Source organism: Apus apus, chromosome 2, assembly GCF_020740795.1.
Source record: "Apus apus isolate bApuApu2 chromosome 2, bApuApu2.pri.cur, whole genome shotgun sequence".
Classification (NCBI taxonomy): domain Eukaryota; kingdom Metazoa; phylum Chordata; class Aves; order Apodiformes; family Apodidae; genus Apus; species Apus apus.
The window spans coordinates 82472200-82491281 of record NC_067283.1 but is presented as its reverse complement, the minus strand read 5'-3'; the positions used below and the strand labels follow the sequence as shown (position 1 = coordinate 82491281).

The 19082-nt window shown below is 41.0% G+C and overlaps 1 protein-coding gene across 2 annotated transcripts; it reads right to left on the bottom strand.

Moving 5' to 3' along the window:
* Window positions 1-3161: 3161 nt before the first annotated feature.
* Window positions 3162-16088, bottom strand: LOC127381528 (carboxymethylenebutenolidase homolog). Of its 2 annotated transcripts, none has more exons than XM_051611964.1 (6): window positions 16002-16088; window positions 12383-12605; window positions 9999-10106; window positions 5514-5656; window positions 4292-4383; window positions 3162-3623 (listed from the first exon to the last, which is right to left on the bottom strand). In XM_051611964.1, exons 2-6 carry the CDS (start codon window positions 12595-12597, stop codon window positions 3444-3446), a joined length of 738 nt encoding a protein of 245 aa, XP_051467924.1. In that variant the 5' UTR covers window positions 12598-12605; window positions 16002-16088; the 3' UTR covers window positions 3162-3443. The 2 variants fall into 2 exon arrangements, with proteins under 2 accessions (XP_051467924.1, XP_051467923.1); XM_051611963.1 differs by lacking the exon at window positions 16002-16088 and adding an exon at window positions 12716-12867.
* Window positions 16089-19082: the final 2994 nt, after the last annotated feature.

Sequence of the window (19082 nt, the reverse complement as noted above, 5' to 3'; positions counted from 1 at the left end):
CACAAAAGAATATTAAGCATTGCAGGTCCTTTCTTTTCAGATTAGGAAGCATGTAGACTGAGATGAGCAATTCACTTATGCAAAAGTTTTTTGTTGTTGTTGTTGTTTTTTTGGTGGTGGTGGTTTGTTGTTGTTTTTTAAGGAGGCTTCTTTGTTTTTAAAGGCTGGGGTATTATCGCTTTTAAACACTACACTGGCATTATTATCATTAGACTGTTCATCCATTGGTAAAAGACATCGAAAGTCAGCAGGGTGAGACAGTGAAGTAGAGACATGGTTTCAAAGCTCTAGAGAAGAAAAAGCTTATATTGCATAGGAAAAATATTGTCTCTTTCAGACTGAAAATAAATAACGTGAAAAGGTTACAGGATTGTAGATTGCTGTAAATATCATTATAATATGTGCTTAAAATGCTGATACACTTTTATCCAATCCACAACATTTCATAGTGTTTTTTTCCTTTTGAATTAAAGTGACTGTCTGATCCTTGTAGCCCTCTCCTTCTCCTGATCTCCCTTTTATTGATTATTAGAATTATTTAAAAAAAAATAATGTCCTTTATCTGAGGATATTAGCAACCCAAAATTCACTGTTTCCTCAAAGGCATATTTAAAAAGTAGCACAAAATGCACATGCTAGTCTACCACCCTTTTGCCTCAGGGAAGTGACCAGCTTTACAATTTAGATCTCATAAATAAGCTGTTTTCCCATATTCTAGATAACTTTATCCATGCAATTTCTTTACAATTCCCAAAATAGTCAAACAAATGACAAAAAATCCTAGCAAAGAATTCCAGAGTGAAGTCAAAAGGGCTCAAAACCCTACCCCTTTTCATTTGGTTTGGGGTTTTTTTGGCTTTTCCCACTTGTATACTACAAAATATAACCAAAAACCATAGCACACAGGAAGCTTAGATACTCCACAGCAACTTCCAAGAACAGTAGTAAAATAAATGTAAGAAAAATTGGAAGCTTAAATCATTCCTTGAACAAAGAAATTAAAGCGGTCCTTACTGAACCTTCTCTCCACTGGAGCTGCTTAACCACATTTCCACCCCCTTAGCCACAGTCATGTGGCTCCAGAAATTCTTCTTTATATGTAAGACTTTAACTTAATATTAACGTTAAACTTTAGAAATCAAATGGCTTTTCATTTGATTTCCTGTTGTCTCCATGTTCCTTGCTAGGCAACCCATGGCAATTTTTTTACACAGAACCAAAACTTAATTCAGCACATTCACGGTCTCTGTAGGTGTAGCTGGTTGCACTTTGTCCTGTCAATACATCCATCCCTCTTTTGGATCTCACATTTCCAGCTCTGACTCAGTGACTTACAGTATTATCATCCAGATTTGGCTGTACTTGTGGTAACCTGCAGCTACCCTTTCACTTCAAACAAGTACTGCATCTTTGTTTTTTGCTTCTTGCTTAGTCACAGTGTCAGTGTTACAGCACACATGCCATTTCCTTATTTATGAATGACAGCTGTTCTCTAAATATATGGCCTGATAGTCCTCTTGCACATGAGCAAACCTTCTAATGCTAACAGAACCCCATTAATGTGGAGTCATCCAGGTTTTACACTGGGGTAATCAAGGAACAATAAACTTCTAGACCTATGCCTTCTGGAAAAATGTGTTATGAGAGCTGTATCACTCAGGTAACAGCTGGATTAATGCATTATGTATTAATGGTATCATATGACAACTGTTAAACAGCAGTAGCAGGCCAGAATTCTCTGAAGACTTTCCCACAGGAAAGTCAGAGAGCCATGAGCAGCATGTAAAGGAGGAAAACATGGATGGGAAAAAGCAGAAGAAATAAAAATCTCATTGAGAGATGGTTAATACCTACTGTTGACTATTTTAAATGACACACCACAATGTATATTCCTCTGATAATGTATCAATTTAATTTGAGAGATTGTCATCAGTAAAAATAAGGCTTTCCTACATTGCATTTTCTTCCCATTATGGAATCACGGCTTTGTCAGAGTTGGAAGGGACCTCTAGAGATCATCCAGTCCAACCCCCCTGCTAAAGCAGGATCACTTAGAGCACAGTACTCAGGACTGCATCCAGGTGGGTCTTGAATATCTCCAGAGAAGGAGACTCCATAACCTCCCTGAGCAGCCTGTTCCAGTGCTCTGTCACCCTCACCATAAACAAGTTTTTCCTCATATTTAAATGGAACTTCTTATGTTCCAGCTTGTGCCCATTGCCCCTCGTCCTTTCACTGGGAACTACTGAAAAGAGTCTGGCTCCATCCTCCTTGCACCCACCTCCAGATACTTACAGGCATTATTAAGGTCTCCCCTCAGCCTTCTCTTCTCCAGGCTAAGGAGTCCCAGCTCTCTCAGCCTTTCCTCATAAATCCTATCTTTATCAGTAGCACTGAGGACGTACATTTATTTTTTTTTTCTTAGAACTTTAGAAGTACCAGTACGCAGTGAAGATACTAAGCAGGTGGTTTCAAACTAATGAACACAAGCCTTTCTCCCCATGAAGCATAATTAAACTGTGGAACTCATTGCCATAGGGTGCACTGGAGGTTAGCATTTTAAACAGGTTCAAAATGGTACTGGCAAACTCAGAGGCTGGGTCCATCAGGGGCCACTCCAACACACTGCTCCAGTGGCAACATCCAGCTCAGTAACCCCCTGAAGGGCAGCCTGGCTGCCACAATGAGGAGTCAGAGGGGAAATTCCTTACCCAGCCACTGCTGGCCGGGGATGGAGGCTGGGCACCAAGATAGGTGCAATCTTGAGCTGATGCAACATGGAGATTTTCATTGTATTACCAATGGAAAAATCATGTAACAAGATACATTATGCAAAAACATGTAACATTTCATGTTTAAGCAGAAACCATAGTTTATAAAAACACACAGTAAAATGCCCGATCTGCAGATTGCATTGCAATTTGAATTCCTAAACTGACCAGGAAATTATATATAGTTTCACAGAACCAAATGTAACCAAAGAAAGTAGTACCCCATCTGAATACCCTTAGCTACAAATTTTGCAACAAAATATGCTCATTTATGTCACCTGCTAAATACACATCTGCCACCAAGCAGAACCTAGTCTCTCCGAATGAGCTTCACCAAACAATGTATTTGTGTAGAAATTAGAAGAACAACCACCATAACACAAGAAGAGATTAATTTACCATTAATCTTATTTATTCAAGCATTAAAATAAACCTCAAGGAACTGTAGAATATTTCATAGCATATTAAAGCATGACATTACAAGGTGAAATCTGGGCCTTCTTCAAAAAGAATCAGTTAGAAAACACTGACAAAAAACATATACAATATTTTTTGCTTTTTTCTTTAATTTCTGTTACAGCAAACTCTCACCTCTAATTTCCTAAAATGTGTTACCAAAAATCTCCAGTGTGTTACATAATTGTGCTACAGATTGAGTTGCTCGCTCTTTTATTAGACGTATTTATTCAGCCAGTTGATCATATCCTTTCTTCCTTCCTCAATATAAAGCTTATCTTGAGGATTGATATCTTCTCTTCTGCGATGTACAAAACCATGGGTTTGTCCAGGATAAATTTTAACTTCAAAATCGACTTTACAATTTCTTTTTAGCTTCTTCTCCAGCAGGGTGACCTGCAGTATAGAGCATAATAGTAATTATATTAATATAGCCATAGTCCATGCTTCCAGTCCTCAGCTTATTCATGGTTCAACTCCCTAACTTATCCTTTGTGCTAGACACTAATACCCAAGCTCCATATGGGCAAAACAAAAAGTAAAATTATTTCAGGAAAAAAAAACCAAAACCTTTGCAGTAAAGGCCTAGAAAATTTGTTAGAATATTAAGACAGGTTCAACAATCTGCAAAAATACAGATACAGCAAAATATTTTCTATATGTGAAATATATGGCATTGCTAAACACACCACAACTGAACAAAAAGCTTCTAACAGACACCTATGGAAGCAATTCTGTATATCCTACATGGCTTATGGGTTCCTAGGACCAACAGAAAACAAAGTTATACTAGAGTACTCCAAAACAGCAACAGGATTTTGTTAAAACTTTCTTACCTTGGTTACTAGCTGTATTTTAAAAAAATAAAAGAGACGTAAGAAAAAAAAACTAGTTTTCAATCTTTGCCTAGGTTCCATTAGCCCTGCTATGTCTAGCTCAATTTTTCAAATTTTCTGCTTATTTTTTGACCTTCAAGCACTATTATGAGGCTGAGTTTTGACTCCCAATTCAGGATGGAAATATAAACTTGCAGTAATGAAAGAAGATGGAGGTTATTAGCATACTTGATCAAGGGGAATGTAGTCATCTTTTTCAGCAAAAATGAAAAATGTAGGGCTCAGGAGACTGGATATATCATCAGAATCCTTGATTAGTCCTAGAAAACATTAAAGAAACAATTAAAAAGCCCCTCAATTGACTTTCAATGTGAAATCTAGATTCAAATACAGCACCCCAGTTTTACAGTTAAAAGTTTTCACATCTCACACAATACATAGATATCAATATTAGCTTTACTTTCAAGCTACTGTAACCATGGCTCCTAGAAGAATACTTTACTAGATTAAAACTCTGTTTAAGCCAGTTTCTTAAGATACAGACTGGATATCTGAATTACTAAGACTTGAAAGATGCCTTCTGTGCATACAAGCTTGAGTTCTTTGGAACTGACTAGGAAAAGCAATGCTTTAGTAAGTAGACCAAAATTTACATTCTGGGAATGTTACCCAAGTGCTCTCCAAGCCATTTCAGCAGACCATAAAAGGAAAGCTGGTGCTAAAATAACCACAACCTGACTTTCACAGAATCATAGAATGGTTTAGGTTGAAAAGGACCTTAAAGGTCATCTAGTTCCAGCCCCCTGCTATGGGCAGGTACTTTGCAGAGTATCTAGATCAAAAATAACACTCTACTCCTGGGTGAAGTTCTAGCCCTGCAGCATGCAGAGCAGCAGTAAACAGGAAAAGAGAGCTAAACTGAGAATGTGACTGAAGGGCAACATGTCTGTTTGTTCAGACCTGAAATAAAGACGTCTGCTATGACCCATTCTGAAACTAGGAGCAAATATTGTCACCACCATCTTCTTTTCATAATATCCTTCCTACTCTGCGGAGGATACAATAGATTAGACTAGACTAGACTAATCTCAGTTGGAAGGGACCTACAACAATCATCTAGTCCAACTACCTGACAACTTCAGGACTGACCAGAAGTTAAAGCATGTTGTTAAGGGCATTGTCTAAATGCCTCTTAAACACTGACAGGCTTGGGGCATTGACCACCTCTCTAGGAAGCCTGTTCCAGTGTTTTGCCACCCCCCCAGCAAAGAAATGCTTCCTAACATCCAGCCTAAACCTCCTCTGGTGCAGCTCTGAACCACTGCCATGTGAAATACCTCTCTTCATCAGCTGACAGCCTGATTTGAAGAAATAATGCCAGACCAAGTACTTAAGCTACACAATATAGACACTGTGTACTTGCTTGTATTACATTGTTGTATTTACCTACCATAGAGAGATACACCAGCCTTCAATTCCAGGTATGTCATCATCAGGTGACGTACACCAACACCACCCCAGCAAAAACCAATGACCCCTAATCTGTTTGCACCACACTGTTCCTTTAGATATTTCAGGACAGCATCAGCTTCTCTGGAAAATACAGACAAATGCAAACTAAGCACCCATAGTAAAATCAGTATTTGAAAATATGCAAAGAAAATGTAAAGATGCATGTAAGTGTATCATGCTGCTACTGTATTTTCTTTCACATATTTTAAATAAATCATTCTTTCAGACAAATATTAGGGATTGCTAATTTGAAATCATCAGGAAAAAAATAATAAAGTAATTTTAAAAAAAAGCACAACAGCAACAACAAAAACAAAACAAAATAACTAAAAATCAAACCTGAATGGAATTAAGTAAAAACACAACATGAATAACATATTTCAAAGGAAACCTAAAGGGATAGAAAGTAGGTGACTGATGGAACACCTACGTAAGAGTTAAAAATCACAGAATCACAGAGTGTACAGGGTTGGAAGGGACCTCTGCAGATCGCCTCATCAAATCCCCCCGCCACAGCAGCTTAACCAGAATGGCATCCAGGCAGGTTTTGAATGTCTCCAGAGATGAAGCCTCCACAATCTCTCTGTGCAGCTTGTTCAAGTGTTCTGTTACCCTGACAGTAAAAATGTTTTTCCCTATTTTTAGGTTAAAATGCTTGTCTTCCAGTTTTTAACCATTGCCCCTTGTCCTGTGACTGCACACCACTGAAAAAAGTCTGGTCCCATCCTCCTGTCATCGCCCTTTAGACACTTATCCTCCCACAGTCTCTTCTTCTCCATGCTGAACAGACCCAGCTCTCAGCCTTTCTTGTACAGTAGATGCTCCAGTCCCCTAATCATCTTAGTGTCTCTGTACTGGACTTCCTCCAGTAGTTCTTTGTCATTCATGAACTGGGGAGCCCAGAACTGGACATAGTATTCCAGATGGGGCCTCACCAGGGCAGAGGAGAGGCAGAGGAGAACCTCCTTTGAACTGCTTGCCACACTAAAAGAAAAAGCTTAACATTATCTAAGAAGCTGGATGAATTTTTGCTTTGTAAATGGAGATAAAGTAAAAAAACAAACAAACAAAGCAAAAAAACAACACACTCACAAAAACCGAACAAAACAAACAAAACCAAAACAAAAACCAAACCAAAACACCTTTCTAAAGAAGGTTACTCATTAGACAGTCAAGCAAATTAGACAATAGTGTCTGAGATGTAAGATATAGTGTCTGCAAGATAGCCAATGCAACAAACACTGTAGATGTTTTCAGGATTTACAATGTAGCTTGAAATAACACCTTGCCCAGATGTTGTATTCTGAAAACACTCATTTACCACTGAAGCAGGTGTCACCATGCAGAGGCAGTAAAGAGAAAGTATTGGTGGTAGAGAGCTAGCATTTAAGTCTTTTATAGCACCTCAAGACTGTATTTCATCCTCAGTTCCTTGTCCCCTGGGGCATGCAAGCCCATATACATTGTTGATAGCTCAGCCTCGCAAATACCACATCATTCGCCAACACTCAAACACACACAGAAGCAAATTAAGTGCCAAAAAATTCTTACTTCGCTAGCGCTGAAACTTGAAACATGTGAATTGCCTGTAAGAAATGCCATGCAGAGCCCAGCCCTGCCTTCCCATTGCAGCAGAGAGATTCCAAACTAAAAAGTTTCCACGACAAATGACCCCTCTGAGACAGGAATTCTCTGGAAATGATTCAGTTATGTGTCCCACAACCTTCTCACCAAATACCTATGCCCAGCGACCTTCAACATAGCTACTCCAAACAGTCCAAGAAAGGTATCTGCTCTACCAGGAGGTTAATTAGTTTGGCCTCTAATTAGTCCGACCTCTTCCCAGTACTGTCTTGCCAACAGCTTCCTTCTGTGTTAGTAATGCAGCAGAGCACCTCTGCTAGTGACAGGTCTTTGCTGATAAATGCTCAGGCAGTGTTTCACATGAGAGGGGAAGACATAATCTCTCCAAGAGCAGGACCAAAACAACAGGAGAAGTTACTTGCTAATATTAACAAGTTAAAATTAACCAACAGCTTAAATTAAAAGCTAACTGGAAACCATTACAGGCCACAGATCACTGCCTGAGCTGTGTTCTTCAAGGTTTGTTTTATGTGTCATGGCACACGCTTCTTCACTGAGGAATATGAAGGTCATTTATCATACAAACAGCCCAAGGACTACAGGTCAGTACCCTACACCAGGATTTAGAGGCCAGAAAATTCTAGTTTAAGTTACAGAGAAGAAAACACCTTTGCTGGGCATCCTGTAGGAGCCTGCATTTAACAGTCCAAGAGCATATCTGGTATATAAACAGTAGCAAAAACCCTTTCACTTAAGAGCAGCAATTGGTAAATGTCTATTATATCAGCTGCTCCAGTTGTCATTCTTTCTCCCCCCTTCAAATGTTTAATTTTGTTTGGTTATGAGTAAAATTTTGGAAACTGTCTGTCAGTGTCCCTTCTAGTCACAGAGTTTTCTGTCACTCTGCTTAGTACACATGCAGTAACAAAAGAATACAAATATAATATCAGCATGCTGAAGAAATCAGTTCTATTTCTCTCCAGAGGTGGTGTGTTTCTGCTGTGAGGGGACATGGTAATTTGGACCACATAGTCTGCCTTTGAGGCAGAGGACAAAAGCCCTTAAGCTACCTTTTAAGAGTCTCTCAGGAAAGAGCAAAACCAGAGGTGCTACAAACACTGCTATAGTTCAGGAAGACACTGGTAAAGCCTATTTCAAAATCTGCAAGAGAAAACCAAAACCGGTATTATAGACTCCATTACTAGAAGAAAATTATGAGTTAAGGAGTCCAAAGGACTTTTTAATATAACCGGGTTGATGTGCATCCAGAAAATATGAGTGATTAAGAAAATGACACTGCTGAATACAAGTCAGTTTTCAGTCAGCTATCCTAAAACACAGGAGAAGTGATGCAGCTATACCAACAGCTGGAAAGAACTGGAATCGAGTTGCTTCTGCTGTGGTCTCAGGATAACATCATTAGCAGCTAATGAAGAGGTCTTTGATCCCACTAACTACAAGAGCATATAGTCTGCATGTAAGTGCAGGCTTGTGCTTTTCCCTTGGCCTTCACTAAGCCAAGAGCTTGCCTATAAAGTTGCAGTAGCGAACAGCTCTGTTCTTTTCCTGCTATGTAGCTGTTCAATGCTATGGTGCTAGCAGAGGACTCTTGCCACATGTTGTCCAAAGTCAGTGTTTTGTTCTAGGTAGCCAACACACCACGAGTTCAAATCACAACAAACTTGGTCTTAAAAATTCTTCACAGTGAAAAGAAAAGGCTGCATGCCAAATGTGTGTTCAGGGCCCTGAAAATGTCCAATCCTCCCTCCTCCAGGGGTTTGCAGCCAAGATCCAGGGTGAACTTAGAGACAGTGCAGGTGAGGGCTGCTCCATTCCCTCTGGTGACCACGGGAGACGCTCCTAGACAGCGCTGGGAGCAGCCTGAGCAAGGGCTGACAACACCTGACTCCATGGGAGCTGCTTTTAAGCTGAAGCTCTGCTGCTTGGCCTTGCTTGAGCTACAGCTCCTGCAGTTGCAGACATGCCTGTGCCAGGCCATGGGCCCTGATGATCCTGTTTCAGATCATGGACCCAGGCTGAGTTCCCAGCTTGGCCTCAGCCCTGCCATATCAGTACAGACCTGCCTGGTGATCACTGGACTTTACCTGATACTGGTTAATGCCTCTGGACCTGCCCCTGATCCCAAGCCCCCCATTCCCAGATTGACCTTGGAGCTGCCCCAGTTAACCCTGGCTGGTGCCTGCCCTGCCCATCTTTCTGGAGTACTGTGGAACGGGGCCCTGGCAACGGATCCTCCTCTTGGCTGCCAGCACCTTGTTCCCTTCATAGCTGCCAGGCTTCACTGTGCCCTGACAACAGATAACCCAGCCAGCAGCTACCTGGGGCCAGTTACACCATGCTAGGCAAGTACAATGGCACAATCCAGACCTCTTTTCTTCTCTCCATACAACATGTTGAAGTATCAGTCTGTTACATTTGGTGAGACTCAAGATTAAAATTATGCTGTCTCACTGCTTGTGTCACTGGTCATTTTTAAACCATGCTTCTTAAGGCAGAGGAAGTGATTAGTAGTCTATGGTATCAACATCACATGACAAAACTCTTCACTAAGCCATTGCTGAGAGAGTTGTCCTTGAACTTTGTTCAAGGCAAAATAAAAGGTCACTGATTCCATACACTTCAAAGGAGTTATTAAAAAAGGCCACCTTCACTGGTAGATTAGCTACAATCCCCCCCAAAAAAAAACCCCCACAAAACCCAAAAACAAAACAAAAAACCCCATAACAAACAAACAAAAACAAACAAAAAATGGGGGCAGGGTGTGCAACAATATTTGACAGCATCAGGCAATGTGACATCTGGCTCCCTAACATCTTACTTGTTTATTTTCCTGGCATCTCGAGTTTTCAGCCAATCATCAAACTTGGACCAGTCATCAGAAGGTTTCCAAGCTTCTCTTCCTGCAAAAAAGTCTGGGCAGATGGCTCTGCACGCACAGACACACACACAGACACACAAAATCAAAATTTAATTATTTGATCAAACGGTGAGATTTTTTTAACCCTTCATAGCATGGAAAGCTTCTATCCAGACATAATCTTGTTTTTATTTCTTTTCCCTGAGAAAGGAACGTTTTTAAATGTCGTTGTTAACTATTCCTCAGAAATACCTGTGAGCTTTAAAAAAGTTTTCGACGTATCCATATATGCCTTTTTCAATTACTAAACTATAGAATAAAACTTGTGATACAAATCTGGAAAATATAGTTACATAAACCAGCTACTTACTACAGAGCACATCATAAAGCTTACTTATAAGCTAGGAAAAAAAAACAACAAGATACCTAATGGACTGAGGTTATGAAAGAAAAAGGGAAGGAAAAACATGGGAAGAAAGGGAAGTGTGTTTGACTGCAGATGTCATTTGGCAATTGGAAAAAGGGAAATACAGTATGAGTCCATTCAGTAGGAAAGAGCTCCTGTATCTTGAGGAAAGAGCTCCTGTATCTTGAGGGTGCCCAAACCCCGACTTGGGATGACCTCGGCTGAAATGTGTTGCGTTACCAGCAGCAGAGCTGTGATGGTGCAGTCACCCATGTATAGTACAGTCTCCTTATGCAGAAGGATGGAAGCAGGCACTCTGAAGGCTGCCATCCCTAGGTCACCCCCAGATACTGCCGTGTGATCTCCCAAGCCTAGGTGTGTGTTCTCCCAAGCCTAGCCCACAGAGAAGCAATGGGATCCCTGGGAAACTTCTATCACCTTTCACTTATTAAATGCCTTTTGTTCTCTCCCTCCTAAGACACACAGTATATACCTCAGTGATCATGGTGAAACAACCAGATCAGTTTAGTCTAAACCAGAGCAAAGTATGTTGCAAGCTTTTTTTTTTTTTTTTTACTGCATTTGATCAATTCTGTGAAAAAAATGCTGATATCCACAGCATACTTGTGTTTGGAAAAGCATGAGCAAAATTCCCCAGCCCTTGAATGAGTACTTGTCAAAGAGGCTATGTATTGCTTTGAAACTGAACCTTCCCACATAGAAGAACAGGTTCTTCCCCACACAAACTAGCCTGATAAGGCACTACAAAATGTGGTCTCTGAAATACATCTCTCATAGCTTCTCATCTCACACTGCACTAAGAAAATATCCAGATGTTTTCCTCTCAATAAATATTAAGACATGCACAGCCTCTCTTCATTCAGATGCTGAAGCCTGAAAACTCTCAGCTCTCCAGCTGCCTAGAGCCTTCTTCCTTTGATCACTGCAGCATTAGCAGTACAGGTGGAGGGAAATAAGGTATTACAAAAAGAAAATTATAGGAAGTAAGGTGTGGAGAACTGCTGCTTTGCCTGAATGAACTGTAAAAAGAAAACACATTGTCATGCTAGCAATCTGCCAATGCTCCAGTGTATCAGAAAACCCTAATCTTCACAAGGTTAGTATCTTCATCTTGCAGAGACAGTGCTCCTTTCAACTCCCCAGACAGACCTCAGGCACATGGCAACTGTCTGCTGGCATCTGACTTCCCTCATGCTCCACAGGCTGAGAGTATTAAAGGCACCTTCTCTCAAGATGAAACCACAACACAATTAGGTTGAATTAGGCTTTTTGGAACTGCAGGCTAGTCCCAGCCCTAGAAAAATGTTTTAAATGTATACTGTAAATAGAGTACCTTGCAGTGTATGCAGTTATGGCAAAATGTTGCTGCATTTTGGAATTTAACTGCTGTAAGGCACCAAAAATGAGTGTGACAGATTTGCAGGGGGGAAAAGGATTGTATTTAATACCCAATTTATGCATAGGAATAATTCATATGCACATATTCAATGTGCATATTCAATATCACATTCAAAATATATGACATTAATTTGTATTTCTGCTGACAATTTTTTTTTAAATCCCATCATGTAATTTAGCTTGAATGACTGCTTAATTAAAAAAAAATAATAATACATACTTCTGCTTCAGGACACACTGTTTTTTAAAGCCATCTCATATTGGTGGGAAAATTATGAGAATCACTTTTTACTGCACCATGTTTTCAATATTCTACAAATTCTATGTGAGCAGTCACTTCTGTAAACAGCAAAGTATGCTGTAATCTACAACACTTCACAGCAATGTTCCTTCGTGCTTATGGAAATATAGAACTCAAACTGCCCTGGTAATAGTTTCCTCTTGTGTGGGAATAGCAGTTCTAACATAAGGCTGGAAATCATAAAAAGTGGGATTTTGTGGAGAATAAAAGATTTCTTACATGTATCCATTAGCCGCGAGCATATCAGCCATGTATCTGGTGTTTGGGAGTTGCCATCCAAATATATCATGAATCACAATCACAGCTTTGCCTGAGCTGGCAGGTGGTTTGCAAACATAGGCCTTGATGTGCTCAACTTGCACTTCCTGGCCACGGCCTCCATAGTCAAACCTGTCTCCAATATCACATGGGCAGGGCCTCGACTCGTTAGCCATCTAGGAATCTGCAGGAAAGCAAAAAGGACAAACAGTAATACAATTTATTTGCAGTAACAACTGTGATTATGGGTCATAATCTTTTTGCGGTCCCCTCCAGACACCTAGTAACACCCACCTGATACTGCAAGTTAGCAGGGAAAGCTCCAGGTGTTTATTGTGAACAGGCTCTTGACAACAACCCTCTCTGGTTCCATAAATACTCATGAATTCCAGGTCTGTCAGCATAACCCAGGACTGCAGTAAGGCCAGAAGGAGAGCTTGTGTCAGTCTGCCATTCCTAGCTTTGTGCCTGGAGCAATTCAGCATGTGATAACTTGATTTCCCTGTGATGACCCCACACGGTGTGTTTCATAACCATTCCTCTCATGTGGTCTCACAGCTCCTCCTCACAGGCTGGCACATGGTTAACCTGTTGTTGTTAATCCTGTCAGACCCCTCTGTCAGCATGCTGCTTTCCTGACTATTTTTTCTGTTCCAGTTTTTATTGTGCATGTCCCCTTTCCCCATGCTGCCACCTACATGCACTTTGCTGGTCCCTTGTACCCCCAGCTGTGTACAGCCCTTTCCCAGGGAACCCTTCATTAGCTGACATCTCTAAAAGCTATAATAAATCAACTCACCGAAGGTAAATCAGCAAAGGGTTTTCTCTCAGAGTTACACACTATGTAATCTGAATTAAGACAGGTCAAAGGAATACAGAGACATACACCAGTGTTGTGTATAACATATACTCAGACATCATAGATATACCACTTCTCTAGAGGTATAAATTTTAAAAGAAAAACTGGACACTACTCTCTCTCTCCTCAAGTGAAGAAACATTTCCAAAGAGTTTATGACCTAACAGGTCTTATCAGTAGAATTCCTCAAGCTCAGTTTAATTTCTTATACCTTTCCATTGGAGATAGGGCATTGTAACATCTTTTTAAACCAAACTAACTTTTGGTGGCCCATCCTCCTCCCCCTCCACTAAGCAGGTCACACACAGAGCATTTTTTTTAACCCTAGTCTATGAAGCTGTTTAACCTTGCTCTGCCACCACTCTTAACTGATGAAGATGAACACTGTTTGCTTATTGAAAAGAGCTTCCCATGTAAATGCATGCACTGGAAGGATATTCCATGGTCTGGCTGGTTCCCTTACTAAAGTGAAATGCAGGATGCTGGAAATAAAAATCAAATGCACTCTTCAATGCTTAACTGTTTTTGCCAGGAATATACCTTACCCATTTATCTGCTTCTACATTTTCTAATTAATTCAAAAAGATGGCAAATAAGATCTATAACACACTTCCAATACTCACTCTCCTCTTCAATTTCTCTGCTACAACTGTAACATGGGAAATGGTATTAAAAACAAAAGCAAACCCATATTACCCCAAATTCTACCTCTTTTCACGGGACAGTGCACTTTCGGCTGATACCTGGAGAAGCTCCCAGCACCAAGAACTGCCTCCCTTTAAGGATGTGTGTCAACAGTGCCTTTTTTGAACAAAACTTATCTCCTGACTTTCTGCAATCAAACACCAAATAACCTCCAAAAATGCAGTTCAAGTTTGATTTGCCAGTTTGACTGCAGGTTTGCCAGCATTTCAATGAGGCAGAAGTACCTTTTCCAAAGTTCATGCTAAGCAAAGGCATGAGACTCCAAATACACTGTGTAACTGACCAGACATAGAAGAACTACTGTCCTACCATTGTGCATTGTGCTTGCTGACTGTTTTCCCTCATTAGCAGTTCATCTGAGCAGTAAGCCAACAAAAATTGATTTCTATTTAAGTAAAAGACTAATTTCTTTTAAAATAAACGTGTTTAAAAATACATGTAAAAACACAAGCTGTGTTTAACCAAAAATAACAATATTGCCAAGGTTTAATAAACAAAAACAACATGCCTCATCATTAAGGTCTTTTTTAAAACATATTGACTTGAAGAATGTTTACAAATTATTCACTGAAAGGGGTAAAACATCTTGTACTGCTGAGGCTATCCCTACAAACATGCCAAAATTCACAGCATAACATTTCTTTGAACTTAATGAATGCTTGGTAAAAAATACTAATTAAATTGACATGGATGCAGCTTTTCAAAAGTACATAAAAATAGATGAGAGACTAACAGAAGTGTTGAGCAGATCATGAATAAAACACTTTTTTCTCCTCGCATCCCGTAGAATTTATTTTTCATCAGAGAGGGCAGTGATAGGACAAGGGGCAATGGTTTTAAACTGAGAAAGGGAAGATTTTGGTTAGATATTCAGAAGAAATTCTTCACTCTAAGGGTGGTGAGGAACTGGAATGGGTTGCCCAGGGAGGTTGTTGATGCCCCATCCCTTGAGGTTTTTAAGGCCAGGTTGGACGAGGTTTGTGCAACCTGGTCTAGTGGCAGGGTTCCCTGCTCATGGCAGGGAGTTGGAACTTAATGATCTTTAAGGTCCCCTCCAACCTTAATGATTCTATGATTTATCTGGTAAAATAAAAATTGCTGCAACCCAGGATTTTAAAAGTTGCCTATTAATTGAATTCTAGTTTTCACCTGTATGTAATTCAATCACCACTAATTTAATGAGCAGAAGGTTCTTAGCTTAGGAATATGATTGTATTTCCCTTTAGATCAGCTCTTTGCTTTTGTGAAATTTCAAATGAAATACAGTTCAAACTTGTCTGCAGTTGAGACACATGAAGACTTAACATATCAGTTTCTCAGGTTCCACCAGTTACTTAGGTTCCACCTAAGAAATCAGCCACATTGCCATCTCTTTCAAAGCTTTATGAAACATGAATTTCATCATGACTTTAGAAAACTGCATGCCTTGCCTTTTTTTCAAGAAATTACTCGCTATAGTTTACAGTGTCACAGTTTTAGACACTTCATCATATTTTATTAAGCCCAAATACAACATATTAACAGCCCAGACCTGGCATTTCCATCACCTTCATTTATCCTTCCTAGTTTCCAGATTTAGGCTATCACACAAGCCTTCTCTATAAAATAAAACCAAGCAGTAAAATAATTTTGGTAAGGCCCAGTTTAGGCAGAGTCCAATCTGTGAACTTCTAATATTGCAACCATAGCACAATGGCATCTGTGCTGTTCTCTCACCCACAGTGGTGAGCCTGGGGCTACAGCATCAAGATAGGAATAGTTAACAAAACAGCTCTAGTTTGACACACTTCTGTGCCTCTTCCTTTATCCTATTCCCATCCCATTTATTTTTTTTCCCATTCCTCAAAAACATCTCATCAGCCCTTTTTCTGTTTCCTGTATGGCATGTCACCAAAGCAGCAGCTCCCTGTCTCCTCATCCAGCAACCTCTGATCCTCAAGTGATAGGAGTGCCAGATATGAAATTGGAAAAAATGGTTTCCACAAGAGTCCATACTGTAAGAGAGGCTTCTCCTACCTTTGGTGAGCGCTGGTGATGCTTGGATGGCAGAAGTTCAGATTTACAGGTTGCTGATCTTTGAATTCTGCTTCTTCAGTGGTATATATTTGGGTTGTTCCCAATTGAGCTTTAGTTTGCTGAGTCATTTCAATGTGATTTTGCACTATTTGGCCAATCAAGTTTAAATAACAGAGAACTGCAAGGAAATTAACTCAGCATTTTGCAACTAATATTGTTTGTCATGGTTAAAACTCCCTTAAGCAGCTCAGTGCACCTCTATTTATATTTGTATGAGAAAAAAGATCTTACTCATTATGAGCAAGCATAAACTGATCACCCTCAGGGTACAATTCAAATCATGCTCCTTCCAACTCATTGGCTTATCAAGTTTTAATAATATCCCAAGGCAATCTGACTTTGCCATGTACAGGAGATAAACTGATAAACATTCAGTAATGCAAAATAAAATGCAGGGTGTGACAATGTTCTACCCCAACCAGGGCTCCCTCTGATTAGCTCCAGACTCCTAAGAAGGAGGTGACATTCCACCTTCTATCTCTACCCAGCAGGCTACAGTGCCTTGCTACATGCGAAGACAACATTCTTTGCTTGCTACAGCTTCCCACTTACTAGGAAGCCAGGTTTCCTCTGACAGCGATGTACCATTATGGCAGGATTTGACAGGGACCATTCAGAGTGTTGAATAACAGTCAGAGTCAAACCCGCTAAAAGCCTTCTTCATGACCACCAAGGAGAGGGGCCCCATCTTGTGGACGTTTCCTGGAGCTTGGGGGGCTGTGAAGCTGTTGAGAACAGTGCTTTTGATGCAGTGCTGAAAAGCTAGCTGTGATAGTGATCTGCATCCACCACCAGCAAGATTGGCAAACCAAGCTTGGGAACTTGGAAACCTTGGGATTTTATCAGGCCCACAGAAGCCATGATCATCCGTGGCCACATGCTGTGAGTAACAGGAGAGCCTGGATCCCCATCATGGCTAGCAACACCCAGTGCCAGCCTTGATTGTTGTCCCAAAAACAGTCAGATCTTTTACCCCATGTAACATACAGAGTTGAGGCATTAGTTGCTTAATTCCTTCATGTTCATAGGGAGGGGTGCTGGGTGGTGATTCCACAAAACTAGCACACCTAACACTGAAAGATTACAGTCTTTCTATCATCATAATCAATATATTAACATGCAATACTTACTATATTGTATTAATATTCACTACCCAATACTTGCATACTATTGGTTAAGCTTTTCTCTGTCTTAATTTAAAGTTACAGTACATTTTTGTTCTACTGCATAAACTCAATGGGTAGAGGTCTTCAAGCAGAGGTGGGTGTCTTAACTTCTGGCGGTGTGGTTTTCATATTGTAATTGGCCAAATAGACTCAAGGGACACCATTTTGGCTGACCTAAACAGTTCTACATGGTTCCTTGGGCTAACTGCCCAACTTAATTCAAAGATCCTGTAATGTCTAGTTGTTCTCGTATAGTTTAGCCTTAAATTAACTACTCTTAAGCAGTTAAGCAATACACTAGCAATTACTTATTTAAACCTATCTCATTTCGACTAAATCCTTTAAAGATTTCAACATCATAATGACGCAGGCTAAGTGCCTTCACAGAACAGCACAGGCAGGCTTTCATACCTCTTCCATAAAAGCTGTTTACACAACCTGCATTGGTGTCCCACACATGCCATCCCACCACTACAACATCCGCTCCATAGCTTCACCTAAGGAGGCTCCCCGCTGAATGCTTATTTTTAAGAAGCTGAGTAGTATTTGGAAAACAAACGTGAGAAAGCTGCTGCACATGCAATGCGTGTTTCTAGCCCACTTCAAACAGTTTTTTCACACCAACAATGCAACTGGTGTTTCTCAGCTCAGGACAAGCTACAGCAGACACTGCATTCCCAGCTCCCACAAATTTATATTTTCCTCATAAGCAAATACTTCAACATGCTCGCCTCTGGTCGCCTGCAAAAAATGACTGTGTGGTGCTGCCTTCACAAACCCACAACAATTTGAGGATTTTTCTGAGGTCATGAAGGCACACAGGGACAGCAGTGGTGCCAAGGGCCTGGTGCTCTCCTTGGGGTATGCGGGAATGCTGCAGGAGCGAGACATGGATGTTTGGCTACACGAGATACTGCTCATGACCTGGTACAGTCATTTGGGGACATGGGCTAACACAGAGTCGGGTTTTCATGCAGAAAGCACCAGGTCAGCATGGGGATTTTGGGGCTCAGATGTCTGGGGTTGGAGACACCCCTGGAAGTCAACTTGTTCAATGTCCAGGCCAGCTTGTTCGGAGATCTGAGACTCTCCAAAGAGAGAGATCCTACCACTTCTTGGGGCAGGTTGCTCCTGAGCTTGGCTGTGAAACAGCCTCCCCGCCTCAGAGCTCAGCACTTCCCCTAATGCCTGCTGCCTCCTCGCCTTCGCCTTCCCCCTTCACCACCCCCATCTGGGCCAAAGGGACGTCAGCTCGGGGTTCTCTCGGCCCCCTGGTCTGGGCCCCAGCGCCACCTGAAACCTGATCTAGAGTCACAAAGCACAGCCAGGGAGGTGGGCTTTTTTTAAAAAAACAAAAACCAAAACAAATACACACAAAACAACCAAAATGGCTGGGCCAGAGATCCTCAGAGGTCCCTTCCAGCCTGGCATTCTATGATTCTGTGATTTTTATTCTATCCTCCTGTCTTGGTGTTGGCGGAAATTTGTTTCAGCAGGTTGGTCTGTGGAGCAGGGTGCTTGGTTGTGGAGCACAGGGCCACCACTGCCAGTTTTGCAGAAGCAGAGCACCCTAAGCCAAGAGGGTCAGCCACTGGAGATAACCTGCATGCTTGCAACAGGACACGTCTCTTGGCTGTAACACAATGCTAATATTTTCCATTTCAAGTTTCATTCTCTCTAACTATTGCACATCCTCCATCACCATGTCTGTAGCCATACCTCCATGAATGCAGCTGCCCAAAAGGTGAAGACAGGACATGCTGACTGGCCGCACTGACACTGACTGGTGGGCTGGAGAGCTGAGCGATGTGCACTTCGCACAGTGCCTCTGGCTTCCTGGCTTCCCTCTGCACAG